General features: G+C 38.2%; 1 protein-coding gene across 4 annotated transcripts in view; it reads right to left on the bottom strand.

Annotated features, from left to right (window-relative positions):
* ERICH1 (glutamate rich 1) overlaps window positions 1-21,855 on the bottom strand; it is a 97,373-nt gene that overhangs the window by 15,205 nt on the left and 60,313 nt on the right. For 2 of the 4 annotated variants that reach the window (XR_010070448.1, XR_010070450.1), the window contains 3 exons: window positions 18,889-19,266; window positions 16,233-16,427; window positions 11,331-11,512 (listed from right to left, as the gene is read on the bottom strand). Coding sequence is in view for 1 of the 4 variants with exons in the window: in XM_063330379.1 (XP_063186449.1) it covers window positions 11,439-11,512; window positions 16,233-16,427; window positions 18,889-19,266 (647 nt within the window). In the remaining 3 variants the exon portion in view is untranslated. Of the gene's footprint in view, window positions 1-9,980; window positions 10,199-11,094; window positions 11,513-16,232; window positions 16,428-18,888; window positions 19,267-21,855 lie in introns of those variants that run through there. The other 2 variants (XR_010070449.1, XM_063330379.1) reach the window with 2 other exon arrangements.

Raw genomic sequence — 21,855 nt, 5'->3', positions numbered from 1 at the left:
CTTGTCAACAAGATTTTTCTAATTATCAGACATTGACTTCTCCAGTTTGGAGGCAGACAGACTGCCTTCAGCGCATGGCTTCCCTGTGAAGTAGGAGATGCCGTGACAGATTGTCCCACCTTGAAGTTACTTTCAGAGCTGATTGCAAACTCCTCCCATTTCACAGCTTGTAGAAATCTCAGCCAACTGCTTTTCCTTGATAGCGAGGTGGTACTACTAGTTACGCATGGTTCAGTCTCACCTCTCACTTATGGGACGTTTGTGTCAACTTCATTTGGAAACTGAAGCACAGGTACTGAAGCAAATGCCCTGGGTGCTTCATCTTAAATTTTAGCTCTGATCAGCTTTTGAGTCTGATGGAAAACTGACTCCAATTTGAGAGACATGTTTATGATTCCTGCTCATTAAAGCCAAAGACAGATATTCAGTCACTGAGAAACGCACTGCTTCAATCCTTGGCTCATACCACTTCAAAGACCAGTGCACAGTTCAGTTCAGGAGGAACAGGACTGATGGGTCATAGGCTGGAAGCTGCTCTTCCTATAGGCTCTACAAAGACTTTCCATGAGGCACACATCAATTCATTCCTGTGAACTTCTATACAAAAGCCTATCCCTGCCAGAGAGGATTTGTTTTTTACACTGGTCTATAGGAAGCGCCCAATTATACAGAGTATGCAGAATCCTCCTTTGCTTGGTTCCCTACAGTCTGAAGCACTGATCTTTGTTAACTTAGTATTATGTATTTTTGTGAGCATTAAAAACTCGGTGGAAGGCTGCATGTAGCATTGTGGAAAAAAGATTGCCAGTCACTCTAAAAATGCAAAGCACAACCAAGGGAGGGTGCTTTAATTTCAGATAGACAGCTGTAAAATTGCTTAGTAAAGATAGTTGGAAATTTATTTGTATTTCTTCTGAATTGCAATGCAGAGGTGAATGGCTGTGTACTGATAAAGCCATCTGTCTTGTGGGTGCCTGGAGGAAGACTCTGCACCAAAGCAATATTGCCAGTTTTACAGTTAATATCCTGGTGCACTTGAGCTGAGAGTTGGCCTGCAGTCATTTCCGCCACCTTAGGGCATACCATAGAACAGCATGCTCCGTTGTAATGACTCTTGCTCACAAGCACAGGCTGCCAGATTGGGAAAGGGAATTAATATCCCTGCAGAGCATAGCGGCAATGCAAGTACATCATTCCATGCACTGAGATAATATTCAGGTCTATGGACTTAGATTTGAACCCAGAGAAGAGAAGGAACTGCAGCTGTAGGTAGAATGCTTTTATTGAGTAGTTTTTTCAGATGACTCGCTTCTCCTGCATAAAGAATAACAACAGTGATTTAGGGACTCAGTTAAAAAAAAGGTGACAAACACTGTCCTGGTTTGGATTTCTAACAGATAGTTTTGTGGGCTTTGTAGTATTATAGGGTTCTTTTCAGACTTCCTTGGTTGGCTTCAAACAAAACGCTATGCGAGAGACTGCTGTACAAAGCATCTATGATTTATGGATACCAGTAATTCCTACAATTTGGATCAGCCTTAGACAGCTGGAGCTGCATCAAGATTTATAAAGAGGACCCTTAGTTATTATTCAGAAGACTAATTATCCTCTTTGAGATACTTGCTCAATGCCATCTCATCTTTGTGACTTTTACCTCCCAAATTTCCTGTCACTCTCATTTGAAAGTGCAAGTCTCCGGTTATCCACGAGAATCTTGTTGAGCACAGAGCAGAAAGGATCTGTGAATCACCACCACAACCTAGATGGGAAAAGCTACGTCCACGTAGTCCCATCCCTCCTTCCCTCCTGTTCACATCACCTCGGTATGTCACTGTCGGCAGCTGCTTCCCAGGATCTGCCCACGCCCAGGTTCTCACCCTATGGCACCTGCAAGGTAGTGTGAGTCTGCTTTTCACTCTGTGAAACACGGCGGGGCCTTGCAAATTATGGAGTGAGCAGAAGAGCATCAGACTTCTAGAAACAAAACAGTCAGCTTTTGTGTCTCAGGTGCCCTGACAAGGGCACATGAAATGTTTTTTGGCTTGATATTGAACTTTAATGTTTTTTGCTTATGCATAAGGGAATCAGACTGAAAGAAAGGATGCTGCCAGGGCATTTTGACAGAAACACTTTTTTCTTTTTTTTTTTTCCCTTCCCTACAGCTTCCAGTGTACGGAAGAGTTAAGGAACCTTTTGTAATCTGACAAGGCACGTTCTGTGTTAGCACAGAGCCAGAATCTTGGAGCTGGAGGCTCTATGCTGTTTGTATGGGGTTTACACAGCCACAGATCAGATTCTGGCTAGGGAAATTATACTTTCCTCAAATAAAGCAGCAGAACTACACTCACCAGCTTTATTCACATTGAGGAAACAAATCAGTTTATTGCTCTGAATATCTCTTATCTTTGTTTCTTTTTCTTTTGTAGTTTCTGGTGCCAAACACTTCAGTATTCTCTTCTGCCTTTGAACTACAGGCTCCTGCAGCTGGTGCAGGGATGGTACTTCCAGTTGCAAGTTCTTTTAAAATAATTTTCCTTTCATGTTTAGCTCCTGTACTAACTGGCCCTACTGTGACTTTGCTGGTTACTGTGCTCCTATGCTGTTATCACTCCTTTGTTTTTCCATCATGTAGCTTCAGGGCCAGCCTGTTACACAGTCTTGACTAAAGGGAACCATGAGGGTGATGAACCACTGCAACGAAGTGGGAATCCCACCGGTGGTTCTGTCTCATACAAGGATCCTCCCAAGAATCTGCTCCTGCTTCTCTCTGGACTGTGACAGCTCTGGGCAGAGAGTAACTGGGACTTCTCTCAGAAGAACTTCCAACAGAAAACATTTATGCTGCCTGCATTTCGATTCATGACACCAACTGCAACTTGGCACTCCCTGAGCAGCAGAAGTTGGGAGACTAAGCTGAAGTTCGACGAATATCTCTGACGAAACCTTACACCGGTCTCCAGCAATAGCTCAGGGTTTAGAAAACGTTCAGATAGTTAATGCTGATACTGACAGTTCACATGTCTGCTGTGGCCTGGAAATCTGCTCAGGGAACTGCTTCTGTAAAAAACTGAAAATTTGCATTTCCCACTATAAAACTGTAAATGCAACTTCCTAAGCAAACTTCTAAGTCTCAAACCTGTTTTTTTCATCAGTAGTTAATGAACTTATTGCAAGGACCTTGCTTCAATTACCAGCTGGAAGAAATGCAACACAAGAGATTATGCACACACAAGACACCTTTATAACTAAAGCTATGGATCACATCCTGCAGGAAAAGAAAGAAATATAAATTTTCCTTTGATGTTTAAAAATAAGGAATCTTTCACAACAATTATTCTTGACTAATGCAAATCATTCCCTCCAGAGCAACGAACTGAAAACACTTATGACAAATTTGAGAGGCTATTTACTTTGAATACTTTTCAATTATTCTGCTTCCCGTTAAACATACTTTAAACCACAATTCTATAGTTCTTTGTACAGTGTCTTATTTTGGACTCTTATCCTTAACTAAAAAAGTTAAAGCTTGTTCTTGTAGAAAACTGAAGAAATACTTGTTGACAGCAGCAGACAACCATTACACCTTGTGCTATTTAGACTCCTGTGAAGTGACCTAGTGCCACATGACTTTCTAATCAAAACAAAAAAAGCACAAAAGACAATAAAGTACACGTTAAATACATCAGAAATCTGCTAGATGATCTCAGTTTTCTGTTTTCAAAAAGAAGGTATAAATAGGGAATTGTGACTGACTCCTTGGATCCCATAAAATTAGTACTGGTACTCAACACTGTTTGGCATTTTTATTAATATTCTGTAATAAACATAAAATCATTGCTGGTAAACTTTGCAGATAACATTAGCAGATAGTCAATACCAATGAAAGCAGTACTGGCACATAAAATAATCCATTATTTACTAATGTAGACATAGTAAAAGAAAATTAGTGTTAATATGGCCAAACAGCAAGTCAGACATTTAAGAACAAGAAGGATAGAACCAGAGATTGAATCCTGGGAAGCAATAAATTTCAAGACTACTTGTTTACTAAGACAAATAACTCAACATGGATTCCTTATACAATCCTATGGCAAAAAGTGGACACACAATGGAGCAGCGAGAAGGAAAGCTGGCACTGCCAAGATTTTAAATGAAGTTTTATGTGAAGTTCCAGCACACTTGTTCTCTAAATTTTAGGGAAAAAAATTGAGAGCACGTACAAGAGAGCCTCAAAAACAATTTGAAGGCTGTAGAAAATGCCTTAAAACAAACAATTTAAAGAGATAATGTTTAGGATAGCAAAAAGGAGTTTGCATTGTAGCTTGATTACAGTGTTCAAAAACTTTTACAGACATAAAATAGTGGCTAGCGAGCGACGACTTAATTTAGTGACGAAAAGCATACCAAGAACTAAGGACTGAAAGTTAAATCTAGACAAATTCAAAATTAAAATAAGGCACATGTTTCTAACAGTGACAGTGAGATTGAATACTGGAATCAATGACCAGAGAAGGGGCTAAGTCTTCATTTCTTGATGTCTTTAAATCAAGCTTGCCTGTCTCTGCAGAACACTTGGTTTAGCAAAACCCACAAATAGTGGTTTTGTCAGACTGAAGTTACTGGTCTTCATCCTGAAGTAAAAGGAAAATTTATGACCAGGGATCCAGATGGGGTCAGAGAAGATAATTTCATGTCCTTTTTAGTCTTACCCTCTATTTAGCTATCAATTCACTGAGTGAATACAGAGAAAAAACTTTCCGAGTGACTTTTGGCATCTGGATAACAATGTGATCCACAGCAGACCATAAATCATCCAGTAATAGATATACGTCAGAAACTATTGAGATTAATATATTCTTGCAACACCTTCTAATTTAGAAATTTAGAGTTATTTAATATTTTACACATTAATTTTATACTGGGTAATTGAATTAATGTGAAAGGGTTAAGTAGACAGGCTAATGAAACACTGTGCCATGTACTTAGCTTAATGTGGCTAGAAAAATCAATGCACTTTGGTCTGTCAGTTAGCAATCACAGATTTAATTGAATAACACGTCAAGTATTTTAAACTGTTTACCAATGCAAATAGAATCCAGCACTATAGTAATGGTAATAAGCTAAGATGCTTTCCCTGAATACCAATCAGATTTGAACATGACCTTCGTTTTATGCTCCAACATGCCAGACAGAGATCAAACAGCTACCGTTACATCTTACAGAGTTTGGTGATTACTCCTGTGATTCTGAAAAAAATATATTTACTATTGATTCACTCTCTAGAAGACAGGTAATGGGTAATCAGTTTGATATTCCTAGCAATGGTTACTCCTCCTTTGTGCATTTATACTTGCTTCCACTTCATTATTGTTACTGGGAGCAGGAATCAATCACACAGCAATTGTTTACTGAGCCTATCTCAGCAGTGGTGGAGGCCACTTTGTGCATGATCACATGGAGGCAACAAGAGGAAGAGCAGGAGAAGCACCTCTTCAGCTTGTGTTGGGTGAGTTCCACCACAGCTGTACAACAGGCTCCTTACTCTTCTTCTCCTTCCCCCTTTTACCACTCTGAGGCAATGGCTTCCCAACAGAAAATAAGAAAGCAGCAAGGAGGAGGGGTCACAGCCCTGTTCAAGTTGAAGGAGCTTGCCACTGCCAGACCAGCACCAGGAGTAGATGATGTTTTGGTCATGCAACATGTACATCCCTGTCCCTTTCTCAGGAAATTAATTTTTTTTTTTCAAAAAAACACATTGCTGCCTGCAACGCAGATGTTTCCATTTGACCTACCTGTTCAAGCTCCCGTAACAGTCAATATAAATATGTAAGTTCTCCTATTTGTACCATTGTTCTGATCCTAAATTAGATGTCTAGAAGCAATCAGTTTTATTGGGCTGTACAAGTATCTCTTTCATCCCAGTGATTATAAAGTTCTTTAGACAGGCAGCTCAGATGGAAATATCTACACTGTAAACACCTGAAGTTGGGAGAAATGATTCCCTCCCTGCATGCCTCCAAGCTCTCCTTAGCAAGCTGCAGATGAACGCTGCCTCCAAAGTGTCTACCAGGGAGAACCAGGTCTCTGTTCTACTAGACTGATCACGTGTGCGATATAAAATTAACTTGCCATTTTTAACTATCAGCAGCCTTGCTTACATATTCTAGCATATTCTTCATTGCAGTTAAGTCTATTACATTCCTCTCGCACATCTGCAGCTCAGATGTAACAGAAATTCACTGTGCTGAGTGCTGTACAGCAGGCCAATCCCTTCATCAAATTGCTGCTAGTTTAAGAAAGGAAAAAACAGATGAGAAAACGGGCAGAGTGATGTGGGAGTACACAGATACAATAAGGCAACATTAGTCAGCACAGTAGGCAGCTGTCTTTCTTAGCACACTACTGACATAGCTGTTGCCAAGCTTTTGGGCAGCATCATGGCAAAGGATAGTTAAAGAAGGGAAGGAAAACGATAGAAAGACTGCTCTGTAGAGAGTTGTGGAAGGCACTGTGGGGAAAAAGCACAGATGTGTTAATCTGAAAATGTAGCAAGTGGGTGATGGAAGCTAGTACCAGAGGCTGAAAGGATGGAGGAATCATCTGTGCACTAACTGAGGGAACTGAGAAGACTGGCAAAGACCTTGAAAGCGAAGACATCAGCCTCTAGTTGATGCTACAGAAAAGAAGGTATTGAACCACAGATTCATTCCTTCTCTATTGGTGTGTAGTCCTCTTCAATCTTAGATAATACTTTTTTTTTTTGGCATTATGTATCCTAAACCAGGATGTAGCATTGCAGTAATAATGCAAAAGAGAACTACAGCTTGGTTATACATTTTACAAATGTACACAGTTCATTAAAATGACTACACACTATTAATTCTACAAAGTTAAGCACTTAACGTGGAAAACATCCTTATTAAAGCTATATATTTGACCTTGACTGACTGTGGTGCATATACACTGTTTTCAAATAATCATAGAATATATAGTTTTTTCCTAGGTCGTTAGAAGTAGGAAACATATACAGCATTTGTAAATTTCTGCTTTTTCTTTATACTTATGTAATGCTTTTCCCCCATGTCTTAGGTTCAGCATATATCTAGCAGTTTAAAAATATAATTTTTTTCATCTAAGAAAAACATACATTAAAAATTGTGAACTACTCAGACATTATAGTTAGCCTATTCAACAAAATTTACTTAGATGCAATGCAGAAGATAAAGTAGTTAACAGTGAAGCTAAATTAGCTGCATAAACATGTGCAATGCAGCCCTCCTTAGGTGCAATCTACGATTGAAGCAATTAATCACAAGATCTACATAGCTATAACCTGAGGTTGGCCTAAATATTAAATATAATGCATTTTTCCAATCTTGCAGTTTGCTGTTTTTTTCACTACCACTCTTTGTTATTATCCTTCATGTGCAGCACACTGTACATGCACAACACACACCACTTTCCACTCTGCGTCTCTGGACTGGTTTTATGGCATACCAAATACTACTGGGAGAAACATGTTTTCTTTGGTCAAAGACAACAATTTTCTGCCTTCATGCTGCCACCCACCACGTTTTTCCTTCTTTGTCTTTTTTTTAAAGTCTTTTTTTTTCCAGATGTCATTTCAGTGTTTCAGCCTACTGAGTCATAATCCCCTGCACTGGTGCAGGGGAGAAAAGCCAGCTGTCATAGAAAACACATTAATGAATTTATAATGTTATATGACTGTAAAGTACTATATAAAATATTGCACTACTTATGAAGCAGTAAAAATCCGTAACATTAGAGACTCATTCCCACATTACATATCCACAAAAGAGAAGAATTAAGGTCTTACAGGCAATTTTGAGACTAAACCACATACCTATATATACAGATAATGGTTTGAACTCATACCCCTTGCACATAAGCATAGTCATCAGCTAGTCACTACTACAGATGTCCCAAACTACTTCAGCCTCTGTAGTTTTGCTTGTACACAGAGTCTAGGGAAGGGACCACCACCTACTCAGAGCCCAACTTCTCTCCCACTGTGCTGCTGGTTCCGTCCTTACTGTGGAATGTTTAATTACGCAAACTAGAAAGTTAACTCTTGAAGCCACGTGTAGGCTACCTTCTAGTTGATCCTTAAATTCTTCCTACTGTTGTAGCCCAGTTAGGTTTTAAAAACAAAATTTTAAAGTTCTGTCTTCCCAGAAGTTTGAAATATGCTGATAATAGTGTGTGTACAGCTCAGTCTGAATTTCTCTGATGCAAAGTCCAGTAAAAATCTCTTCCATGCCTCAGAAATTCCACAAGATACTGCACATTCATTTGACTGAATGATGTGGAAGAAGCAAAAATTCAACGCAATCTCCTTTGCCATTTATGAGTTTAGCATGAAAATCCACAGTGACAAATGTTTCATTGCTATGCTGAAGGAGCCATGTATAGTGAAATGTGAAACACACTCTGTTCCCTGGTGGATATTTACTCAAATTTTTCAGTTTTCATATCCCAGCTGTGTTGGTTATACTGCTGCTCAAATAAACCATACAGGCTGTAGGGAAATTCAGCACCATTTCTTTTAGAGAAGAAGCAGAGAAAAGTGACCAGGTATTAAAATTCTTGTGTATTTGTGGCTGCAAATAGGATGTCAAACATGGAACCAAGCAATCCTTCCCCCCGACCATTCCCCAACTGATATTATTATAGGATGAGTAATGCCCATTTCTTTTGCTTCTAAACTACATCCTTCTGCTGTGTTCTTTTCTATATTGCTCTTAAGTGTCCTTATGCATGTTGCAGTTCAGCACACTGCTGTTTGGCACATTCGTTTCAGAAACAAATATACCCTTATGTGATTGCGTTTATCTACCGTGACAATCTACAATCTATCTTCTTGAATTTGGTCCAATTTTCTAAACTCTCCAACATCTCAGATTTTACTTTATCCTCTACTCTGTATAATCCCCGTTAGTGTAACAGTGGCAGGTTTGATAAGTCTTAAGATTCAGTTCCTATCGCAGGTCATTTACAAAGACATCAGATATCACTGACTCTAACTAGCTACGCTCTGAAACTGTTCCCAGGCTTGCTTTGTTAGAACCGGCCGAATTCTGCACAGAATACAAGGCTCTTACAGTGATTAAAGGGAAAGAAAAAAAGAGAGACTGAAAGCCATCTTTTCCTTATCATTACCCAATTCAAGCAAAGTACATTTCTGACCTGAGAAATTTTACTCGCATTCTGGGATTAGACTACTGATAGTACAAAATATTTCTGTTTGGCAAAGATACCCCAAATCTTCTCCTCTGTGTGCAGCTATTTAGAATTCAGTGTAATTTTAAAAAACACTTTAATATTATGAGAAATGGCCAAGCACTGTAACAGAAATAATAAAGAAGAGAAATGAAAGCAATAAACACAACTGTGAGACAAGTGCGCGAGTGCTCGTAAGATAAGCGTGTGAACATGTGGTAGTGCGTGTCAGGCTGGACTAGCTGGTGAGAAGGAGAGCTGCCGAGCGGTAAGAGGGCCCAGGACCCAGGCAGGGATATGAGAGAGGCTGGGGGCCTGTGATGGTATCCGAGGGATCTGCGAATGGGGGTGTGCTTGTGTGTAGTCAGCCGTGCGAGTGTTGTGTGTGTGTGTGTGTGTGTATGTGTCCCTGAGATATTTCCCTAAGCATCACTACCGACTGAACCTGGAAAGATGAAAGCTGCAGTCGCCTCCACTGGCGTGGGATGGAGAGGCATTCAGGTCTCCAGGTGCACCAGCCTGGGATCCAGAGGACAAGGAGGAGGAATCCATAGGTCCCAGGGCCCACCCAAGGCAGCAGTCTTATCCCCCAGCAGAGTCCCTTGAGCATCAGGAAATGCAAACACTGCAGTTTGTACAGTCTTAGGACTGGTTTGTACTTGTGTTTCAAAATACTGTCTTTAATTACATGATCTCATTTACTTTTTTCATATGCAGTGTATAGGACAGATGATGCTTACCTAATGAGTTGCTGCATATCCTTTTTTTACAGTTCCTAGACCTCATTTACCGCATGACGTTCAAACCTCAATCTGAGGATGAAGTGATTTAATTTCTGCCAGGGTCTGTCAATAGAGTATCTAGGTGCTTCACATTCAAGTGATATTTTCTTCATTCTCCGGATGTGGGACTGAGGCATACAGCATCTCAATGAAAAGTCACAGCTACAGTTCAGTGCCTATGTGTTAGCAAGTCAGAAGCATTAAACCAGGGAACATACCGTTAAGATTCCTCTCTGCAAAGTATGGTCTAAGTATCTTTCCTAGCAGATACAGACCTAACTCAAGTTCTCCAGATCTGCACACAGCTGCTTTAGCCATAAGACCATTTTTTCTGCACCTGCAATCCTCTGGCATGTTACTGAACCCCTTTTAACTTCTTTAGTTACTGAGAAAGAGGTATGATTGTATTTTTATTACGCATTTTTGAGCATCACTAAAAACAATGCCTTGCAATAGGATACATCAGGCAATATAATAAAAAAACAAAGCAAAACCCCCACAAAATATTTATATAGTCCCATTGGTAATATATCTCCACACATACGTCGCAGGAGATAAATATGCTGCCCCTATCCTACTGATGAGGAAGCTAACACACTAAGATATAAGAACCGGTTTGCTCTGTATCACCTATCAGGTGAATGACTCAGCTGAGAGAAGAGCCTCTCAGGAAGCATTTTTTTCTTCAGGATTCCAAAATATTTTTCAACCTTGGATATTATTTACTGTATCACCTACCCATGGACAAATTCAGTTACAGAAAGACTACACAGTGATCTTTGAAAGAACCCAGTCCCGTAATTCTGCAGTCGGTGAAGGCCATTGGATTTTAACAGGCTGGGCTGTGGAATAGCTCTGAAAATGCTATCCAAGTTTCTGTATAACTCCAAACAGTATCTACATGACCCACATGTAGAAATTTATCTATTTCCATAATTTAGCAGTTTATTCAGCAAAAATACATTCCTCAGACATATTGTTGCTTAGATTTAAATATAAAAATATATTTTTGCTTTTCAGGTAAACAGATATATTAGATAAACAAGAAAAGTCAAGAAATAAAAATTCCAGAAAGGAATGATCAATTTATAAACAAACAAAAAAATACTATACTTCTTAAACAAAATACTTGATACAGACTTTATCATTCCAGATAGGTTCCTTATCCTGAAGTGAAATGCACACACTAATCCAGCTGAAGACTCAGGCCACATGGGTATTCTTGACCAATCAAACACAAAAATCACATGTAGTTATACCCTGTTTGTTGTCTTCTGGAGTTTGTAACACAGAAAATAATTCATTTACCTGAAGGTGTCGAATGTGTATTGACACTGCTCTTCCCGAACAATTGCTACTTGGTTAAGAGTCTGTATATTACATTTTAACCCTGCACATACGGACACAGGCAAGGCTTTATTTCCTGTTCTTCACAGGAAGGATATCTGTAATCCAGTAGTGAAACAGAGACGTGACTGTCTTGGTATGATCTGAAACAAAGAAAACACATTTCTCCTGAAATACCTCTATGACATTTCTGAATGTTAAAGACTTGTGCAAACATCTGTTTCCATTCGATATTAGCATTTCAATAGAGCCAATGCAGATATTGGAGCCTGAAGACTAATACATATGAATTTCTAGATAAACAGGTGCATTTTCTTCTAGGAGGCCAGTTATTTGTATAAGAAACAGTTTTGATTCTATATTTTGGAATGTCCTATTTGTTATGATTAAATATCTCAAAAAAAAGGTGATTGAAATGACATGATCATATAGGTAACGTTAAAAGAGTGCAATCTCCTCCACTTCTTTCTGTGTGGAGAGTAATTTCACACATTATTATTTAACTTACAGTAGCACCTGGAAGCCCCAGTTGAGAATGAGTCGTTTTGCACAGGCAGCTACATTAAAGCTGCCATGGCTTCTCTCTTAATTCAGAGATTATCTATGTGACTTTATTTATTTTTAACGACAGGACTTTCTACAGTACTTATCACAGAATATCACATTTAAGATGATTCTATAATGTTACGCTAACATAGCTTTCACATTTCATTTCCTTTTCTTTGAATGTTCATTAAAAAAAAAGAAAGGTTAAACATAACCATTGTAGGGCCTCTGTGTATCCAGCCTGTGCACTGTGCACTGTTGGCACACAAGAACTGTATACTTCTGGTCTGCAAAATGTACCTTCCCCACCCCCTGCAAGGGAGACACATACAAAGGACAACCCTCCAAAAAACGACAGTTAAAAGAGGCTTCTAGCTCTTCTGTGAGTGATAATTTCCTAGGCAACAAGGGAAGAGTATATTTGAGACTTGATACTAACCAACAAAGAGAAAATGTTAATAGATAATAGAATGAAGTTGATGAGTAGAAGCTGAATGAGTTCATAAATTAGGAGATAATGACTTTTTTTTTTTAATTAGGTGATCACCTATGCTTTAATAATTGATGTGAAATGGGAATTGAGTAGCCCTCATTTCAAAAGCTGCAGTTTCCAAACAGCAAATGAAGCTGGAGCCACTAGTCACAGGTCTTCTCCTTTGCCCGCTGCACTGTGCAGGACCATGAAGGTGTCTGGCTTCCGTTTGCAAATGGCCACTGCCTGTCTGACAGAGATCAGCCAAGCCCTCATCATGAGAAAAGTATGTCTATTTGAATTCTAAACATTCTTTTCCCTGCATTTATGAAAGACTTTAGGTAGAGGTAAGTACTTTTTTTGTTAAAGACTACCAAATAAATGGAAATAGTAATAGGACATTGTGTTCTTTTTTACAGTCTGAGAACAATGACATTTTAAATAGTCATGGTCAAACAAAAACTCTTGACCAACCTCAACTTTGTATGATTGCTGAAGTATGAGGTCAAAGGTAACTTGAGGGACTAACTTGAAGCACAAAGTACGAGGTAAGCTGATGGAGGATGACAACTAGCCAGAACAACCAGTATCTCTTAACCATAGAGATTTTCTTGTTCAAGTATGTCTTCTTATTTAAATGAAGAGTTAAAGATAATACCTTAATGTTGATAATTTTTCTGTTTCAATCTCTTTAGCAATTTCCTATTCCTGCAACATTTTTCAGACCCTACCACCAACCTTGTTAGACCTTTCTTTGATATGACTGCAAATACTGGGATCTAAGAGCTTAAGATAAAAGAGGAACATTTTTCTTCGTTGTTTCTTTTTTCTTTTGGTTGAACCATGATTCACAGTCTGAATAACGTGCTAAGAGGTGTGAATGAAATACCAAAACATGGTCTTGAACCAGTGGTTTTCAATTTGTGGTCTGCAGAACTGGGGCAGTCCATAGCTTTACTCTAAAAGGGCTGTAAAAAGTTACTGAGGAAAGCAAATTTACCATCAGTAGACATAAACGTGCCAAGTGGGACTTGGTAGCCCCACTGGAAAATTTGATTAAACCGCAACATATATATATATATATAAGAGGAAATAAAAGATATATAATGGTATGTTTACTTTGTAAAGTTTACTAATGGGGAATGTGCACTTATATGAAAGAGATGGATCACTTCTCATTTTTTTCCTACTCTTTCCTTCCTCGAGTTAAAGACAAAACTGAACAAAACATAGCACCCATTATTATTCCTTTGACGGTGGCATCTTAAGTAGAATCATAACCACAGGAAAAAGGGTTAACATATTGCTTCTTGAATTATAGGGAATAAAATAGATTCATTTTGCAAGAATAATACACCTTGCTAAAATTAAGAAAAAAATTCTTTTCATCATGTTAATAAGGAATGACCTTTCCTTCTAGTACATCATGCCCCAGTAAACCAAACAGAAAAAATACAGGATAATCAGACAAATTCGTAAAACAATTTGAGATTATTATGATGTACTGTACATTTTTATCTTCATAAACAGATTGAATCTGTATTTCTATAACAAGAACTTGAATTTGCTGAGACAAGTTTTTGTAATAACTCTTAACTTTTATCACCTGTTTAGTGGGAATGAAATCTAAAATTCAAAAAACTGAGCAAGATAACCTATTTTTGAGCCAAAAGTAGGAAAAAAGTATAATTAAAAGCCTAATTCAAGGTAAAATTTCAGAGCACTATCTTCTCATTCACTGAATTTCCTGAATTACAAATAGAATGTATCGTTAAACTCTGCTGAGGCAAATTAATATCTAGCATGTGCTTAATTATCCTTTAATAATGTATAACCATGTATTTTCCTCTTTCTTATGCTTTTGTACCTCATGAATATCAAATCAACTACTACGGTTACACCACTGTGAACTTAGAATGAGATTAGAATTGAGCCTGGAGTGACAACAGTTACTAGGAAAAATAATCAACTGGAAGAGTAAACAATTTCAGCCTGATCAGCAGAAATGTAAATGAATTTTAAAAATCACTCAGAAAATTGTCTTCTGCTTCTTCAAGTGACAAAATATACATCAGAAAATTAGGGTAGTTGCATGCATTTGTTTCTAATTTGCTTCTGTTTTCTTTTCTCTCTTCAGTTTGACATTTCTGCTATATAAAAGTAAACAGAGCAGCTTGCCTCAAGGCTGCAAAACCCAACAGAATTCCTACTGTATTGAGTAGAATTTGGATAAGGCCTTTAAGGAATATCCTGAATGTGGTCACTTCAACAGTTCCATTTCGATTTAATCAACAGAAGCTGAATTAGGTCATTTAATAAAGGGCCTATACCATTACCACTATTCCTGCTGAGTCCTACTTAGTTTGCAAATGTGTATTACATCCAATGAGACTATCCGATTATAATTAAGATCATAGAATCTAGGCTTGAAATTAATTATTGAATGCACAGAAGGATTTTGTTCCATGTATATGTGGGTACGTCAGACCTATCAGAACCTTAAGTGTTGTCATACTCCATATCTACACTTTAAGGAATACATATGTATTTCTTTAAGAGTGTCCTTTTCCAAATCTGTCAGCTATGGACTCTAACGGCAGGAATTCCCTCTTTCCTGTGTTTTTACAATGCATAGCATGCAGTAGGCTCCAGTCTTGACTGGGGTCTTCAGCCACTATCACGCTGTAAATTATTTAATGATCTTACAAGCCTTAGCGTCTTTGATCAAGTCTTGACTGGGACCTTCAGCCACTATTATGCTATAAATTATTTAATGATGTTACAAGCTGTAACGTTATTGCTAAGCCTCTGATGGCTATGATCTTATTTACTCTGTTACCACACTACTACCAGCTCAGTTGTTACTCTTCAAAAGACTTAGAGCACTATCTAAAATGGCTGAGATTCTCTTGTGCCATAGCAAGTGCTCTCAACTCTGATTAAATTCTTTGTGAGGCAAGAAAATTCAGCAGATCTTGTAGATTTGGCTGATGCTGCAACAAAAGTACTAATGACAAGTAACAATGACTGTTTAAATGAAGACTACTTGGACAATGAATTATTATACCGTCTATGGACTACATGTTGATCCCACAGTCACTTGAGGAATCATTATCTGTCCAAGAAGAAATTCTACTAAAATGATAGGGGTTATAATAGAGAAAAAAAGGAGCATGAATGAAATCAGTCTTGTGCCTCAGGGATGAAAAGATTTAGTAACAGAATAATTCTTCTTTTCATGAATGACTTTATAATATCATTTATTATAAAGAGTGATTTCATGTTTTTACATAATTAACAGTATTTTTTAGAAACTTAAACCAGGCATTTATATTTAAACAAAAACAAAGCTGTAAATCAAACTCTGGCATGCAAAATCTTTTTTTAAAAATCCACGTAGATGACCAAGAAGAAAGGAAATAATGGGCTTTGTTAATTCTTATGCATGTAAAATTAATCCTTAACTAGATGAATGAAATCTCCAATACAAACAAGTTAATTCCCGTGATTTAAAAAGTCTATAAAGAGAATGTATTAAAAATACGCTTTAAACATGATTAAATCTTAAAACAGTTAAGATGTAAAAAATACTGTTTTAAGAACCCGAATCACCTTGTGCTGTATAGGTGCTGCAAAGTATGAAAAGTTTCTGTATTGATTGTAACCAAACAAGAAACGGGGAAAATCACTGTATTTTTGGAGGGAATTATGTTTTCAAATTCTGCATAAGCATATATTTACCACTATATAATTACAGCTTCCTAATAAAAATCTTGTGACAAATCTTAATTTTAATCCATACAAAAAAGATCATCAGTTAATGAACATGAGTGAATGGTACCTACCAGGAGGCATCATGGATTGTTCTTGGAATTGTTTCAAAGCATCCTTCAATCTCTCAATATCCTGTAGCAATACAAGGGATTTCAGCTGATGTAGAAGGGTCACATCTGAAGAAGAGATGGTGCGAGACTCAAGACATTGCAAAAGCTCTTGGGCAGTTGCTGAATTTACAGCAGAATCCATGCATTCTGATTTATCTGGAAAAACAATTGGAAAACCACATTAAAAATACTCAGTGAGCACACAGAATTTTCCTAATTATCCTTTTTCTCAAAGACAGCATCTTCCTTTTTAATACAACTTAAAACCAAATATCAGGTACTAAAGAGCAGCTTGCTCCTCCTATTTTTTGTTAAATATTAAAACAATGGTAAGAGGGGAAGTATCAAAATCAAAAAGCAAAAAAGAAAATGGGATTCATAGTGACAGGGATACAAGAGGAACCTAAATTTTCCACGTTAGCACAGGAAGAAGGTGTGATGAAGAAACTGTACTGTGGCCAAAGCACTGTGGTTTTGCTTCCTACACACTATGTATTATAAAAATGTACACACATGTGGAGGCAGGGAACAACTCTGTGGAACTACTGCAAAGCACTTCCGGAGGCATCCAATTATCTTGTTATTGTACCTCTACGTTTTTATTTAAAAGGCAGATATTGCAGCATGCAAGAGAGCAGAGGACATACATTGTTTCTACAGTACTAAAGCATAAATTTGTTCTTCCATTCCAGTAACAATGTATGGTCTGTCCCTTTAACCAGACTCCCTTTAATTCTTCTGTTTTTTACCAGCAAGCCAACTGAGAAGAACAGATTTTTCCCGATTCAGCTTTCTGACATAAGTACAAGAAGCATAACCCAATGTGACCATTTGGAAATGCTGCTAAAAGCAATGCCTTCCAATTTTATCTAAAAAAAAAAAGGGAGCGTTAAAGTCACTCAACTAGAAAAGGCAAACAGCATAATGTCAGATCTATATATAAACTGGGATTTGCCTAACAAGAAAGTTAGTCACACACTGATTTATGGATGTGACATCTTATCTGCAGATGAACTTTCTTTTACCTGAGAATTTCTCTGTGTGGATTCCAAGGTCCTCACCGGCTCAACCCTCTGATCTGTAGGTTTGACACCAGAGCCAGTCGATCTGTCAACCAGTGCTAAAACCTGAACTTGACTTCCAGGAAAGCTGGAAGCTCAACACTTTTTCTTAAGATCGAACATGCAACACAGCTGTGGACAACTGACCAGGTTTCTGTTCTGGCTCATGTGTTAACAACAGAAATGTTAACTGAGTTTGCAATCTTGCTCAGTTACTCTGGAGTTCCACTCCAGCAAATGCATGTAGTTTAGCTTACATTTACTTAGCCATACACTCAAGTAGTAAAATTCTTATTTTTGGTGATGGAAATACATTAGCCAGAAAGGAGGATGGATTTCGAGTGCTAGGCTTAGTACAAAGACCTGACACAGCAAAAAAATGTGAACAGTAAGCAAAGAAAATTCTATGTATAAACCTTGAGAAAAAAATTAACATGAATTCCCTGATGTCATCTTAACAGGGTTTTTAAAGTAACTCTGTAGTCTAAAGATGAATTTTATGGGACTAGGAGCTGACAGCTCTGACTTAAGATGGACTCACACAGGTAGGTAAGCTGTTTAATATTCTTCATTCAGCTCCACAAAGACAGTCAAGGTTATGCACTTTGAAAATTTTTTCACCACTTTTTTATAGTTTTACAAGACAGTTATCATTTTAAAGCTATGTTCGGGGCTGAGCAACTAAAGAACACACGAGCTTGCCCTTAAGAAAACACATTTAATTCTAGATGATACCAACATAAACTGGTATATGTACAGATAAGTACTATAGCACTTGCCATTAAAAGTTCATTATTTCTGAAAGGCATTTATGACATAAGCACCATACAAGCAGCTTTTTAGGAAGGCAACAGAAGAAACATACAGTAGGAATTTCTCCGATTTTAGTGGCCAGATGAACACTGAATAGGCCATTCGGGATAACGTCCATGCAATCCTTCTAAAGTGCTATAGAATGTGCATTGAGCATCAGTTCACGTTCACCTTCTTCACAAGTGCTTTATGCCACTACGCTTTCCCAGTGCCAACAGTATCTTCCCCTTTCCTCTTGGATGCTCTCTGTCTAGATTTCCTTATATATTACAAACAAATCTTCTCCTGGGAAGGAGAAATTTCTGAAAAGTAGGTTGGTTCAGAGATAGTAAGCCTGAAAGTCATTTAGGATAGCAATTATTGCCCTCATTTGAAGCTCTTTGAAAGCAAGTAATGCTTCTGGATGTTTGCTTGCAGAGGAAAGAATTTGGTCCATTTTAACCACTACATTTACACCAAGTTAATTGGAATCTTTTAAAAAAGATCAAGGAATATTATGTGTATTTTCAAAGACAGAGAAACAAAGAGATTAGGAACACAGTTTTTTATATTGATGTTGATTCTTACATATTCATGTACACACCAGAAAATGGGACAAATACTAAGTACCCGCATGTCTTACTGAGTTCGAGAGAGACACTTTTCTAGAAGTTTTGGCCCATTCTACCACAATGATAAGTGCACATCTATTTTCCACTATGTGGCAATACTCACAAAAAGAAAGGAGAAAGAGTGGTACATACTGTCAGCAAAATAAATTTGTTGTGTTGCCTGCAGGAAGTCCAGAATGCTATCTGCCTTTTCATCTATGTCTTTTAAGCCTGCTGCTTCTTCTCTGTTGTTTTTGTCAGGCTGATATGTAAAATCCACACCGGTGGTTTTTGTTACCAAGCCAGCTGCTCTCATTTTTTCTTTCTGTCGCTTCTTTTTCATTTTCCTCTTTTTGTTTTTGCTTATTTTGGGACTGTGTATCTGCTGCAGCTGTAAATTATCTTGAACGAGAGTCTCTTGCATTCCAGATTCTGTTTGTTCTCCATGTAAATTATTAGAGTTTTGCAAACTGCTCTTTTGTTTCTTCCTTCGAATGCGCTTTCTCTTTGTTTGTCCTTGATATTCCTCCTCTGCAGATTCAAAAGAGACATAATAGTTGTAAACACGAAGATCCCTAATAAGCATTTTGGAACTGCATACAATGAAATATCACTCTCTTCAAATTGTGGGACATCTGAGTGGCTCTAACCTTACTTTTATGATCAGAATGCCTTTCAGTACTACAACGTTAAAGCCAACTTTTCTGAATGCATTGAGATAGAAGACAAGTTCTTTTCCCTTCTGCTTTCAATAAAGACTGTACTCTCCTTCTTGCTACATACTTTACATCACATTTACTTTCTCAAGGCAGATAATATGGTTCCATACAGAGAATGAGGTCAAAAGAATCGCCAGGGCAAAAACCAGTATGGGCAGGCTGGGGAACACGGGATGAGAGAGCTCCCCCAAGAGCCCCACACCACCACTTGGTAGACTTGACCAAGAACACCAGAAGAATGCATGTAATTCACAACAGAAGACGACACTGCTCATATCGATGATATCCTTCCGTGACAGTGCTATGCCTTAAAACCACCAGGCATCTGTTTCTGATTCTTCTACTTTCTCCTCCTTAAACACCTTCCTCCTTTGGGATATCTTGCTGCTAGCTCAGCTTTGGACATCAGCTTTATAGGGAAAGCATGCAAGGCATCAGTGACCTTGGCAAGTAATCTCTGATCTTGTTAACAGCCTGTCTTGGTTCTGTCATTCCCTTGCTACATTATCCCTTACTAGCTAATTCTTCAAAAGGCTCAAATGTCAAGGGAAAGAAGTCCCTCTTGCTCTCCAAGACAGCTTTCATGCTTCTTTACTCAGATATTATCTCTGTACACAAAGTCACGAGTTCTGAAGTCATCTCTGACCCTGAACTGACTACCTCTCCCACAGGCTCACTTCGGAGTGTAAGCCCTCCTGGCACTAGCAAGGGAAGACTGAGAGAATCCATCTTCCCTTTGACTGCACTGCTGCTGAAGTCCACATTCATGCCTATAGCAATTCCTGTCTAATTAACTGAAATTCCCCCTTTCATGGTCGAACAAAATCCTCACACATTTAAACATCATGGAGTGCAGAATGCCAGTGTTCTAATGTCTTGCTCTAGAAAGTTAAGCCATTTATCCTTCCCTCAACCTCTACCTGCGTGTTTCTAAATTCCTCACAGTGCACAGAGTGCAGTGCCCTTATTTACCTGGTTTTACACCATTCCAAGAATCTTTCCTGGTGTAATGCAGGAAAAGACACCTGAAGTCCAACACTTGTTTCCAAATTATCTGCATAGTCTCCTGAGCTGCCTCTGACATTCTCAGCTTGTTTGGCTTTCTCATCACTCCTCCCTCTACCAGTCTGCCTCTATTTTCTCCATGGTTGGAGGCCCTCTCCTTCATTTCTGCTTCTTTTTCTGTCTTGAACTCTGTCAGCTCTGAGCCACTTTCTCTCTTTAAATATCACTACAAGACTTTTAGTTCTTTAGCTGACAGATGACTCACTGCAATGCAATTTTCCATACTTTCTATGAAGAAGGCTGCATAAAAATAAATTCGCTGTATTGTAATCGAGCACCACAGCATGTTAAAGACACACCAAACGTCACCTTGTACCCACAGTGTGGAATGTTTCGCACGCATGGTATTTGAGCTAAATATCTTTATACATGATTTGGACATATGGGATGTGGGAAAAATAACGTCTGTGTCGTCCTGTAGGAAGAAAATAACAGAACTGAAGGCAGATATGAATGGTGAAAGATGCTATAAACAAAACATCAATGTTTCATCTTAAGATCTAATTTAGATTTTCATGGGAGTATTTGTGTTACAATAGGTGAACTTCACTGTAAACATAGATACATTGTTCATAAAATTTCTCAGCCCTCTGTTAACCTGAACCACACTGTTTGCTAATAAAGCTACTCTAATCTGTGCTCTCAGCAAAGTGGCCCAACATGCTCTTTAAGCATCCAAGAATCACTAAATCTCAGCAAAACTACAGCATGTTGAGCAGCCAAACACCCACAATTGGTTTGACACCACTTGAAAAAAATGGTGCAGAAAGCGGAACAGGGCTTCAGATAATAGATGTTTTGAGTCAAATCCAAAAGTTTACTTATCCTTGGTAGCTCAGGACAGCAGAAGGTCTGAAGAGACCAGGATGAAGCTTGTCAAAAGGCAGAATGAATGTAGTCTTCCCATGTGTATGTTATTAAGACACATACCCAATTCAAAGGAAATCAGAAGTGTCCTGAGTTTCCTCCAACACAGAAAACAAACCAAAGACAAGTCTTTACCTAGTTCACTTAAACTGGCAGTCCTCTAGCAGTTTTTGTCACTTTTTGCCCTGTATTTTAATACCTCTTTAGTATCTACTGCTCCATGTGCGGGAGCTGCTAGTGATTCAACATCAGGAACAGATGAAATAAGATGTTGAAAAATGCAAAGCAATGCACATGAAAGGAATTAATTTGAACAACTCACTGCTAGGGTCAGAGTGAACTGTTACCAGCTCAGGAAAAACAAAGCAAAAGCCAGACCTGTGCATCAGTATGGAAAGCTCAACGAAAACATTTGCTCAGTGGGTATCAGTGATCAAAACAGCAAACACCTTGTTTGCATGCATAAGAA

Source organism: Chroicocephalus ridibundus, chromosome 3, assembly GCF_963924245.1.
Source record: "Chroicocephalus ridibundus chromosome 3, bChrRid1.1, whole genome shotgun sequence".
NCBI classification, from domain to species: Eukaryota; Metazoa; Chordata; class Aves; order Charadriiformes; family Laridae; genus Chroicocephalus; species Chroicocephalus ridibundus.
The sequence above is the reverse complement of the archived record's forward strand: the minus strand, read 5'-3'. Positions and strand labels throughout refer to the sequence as shown.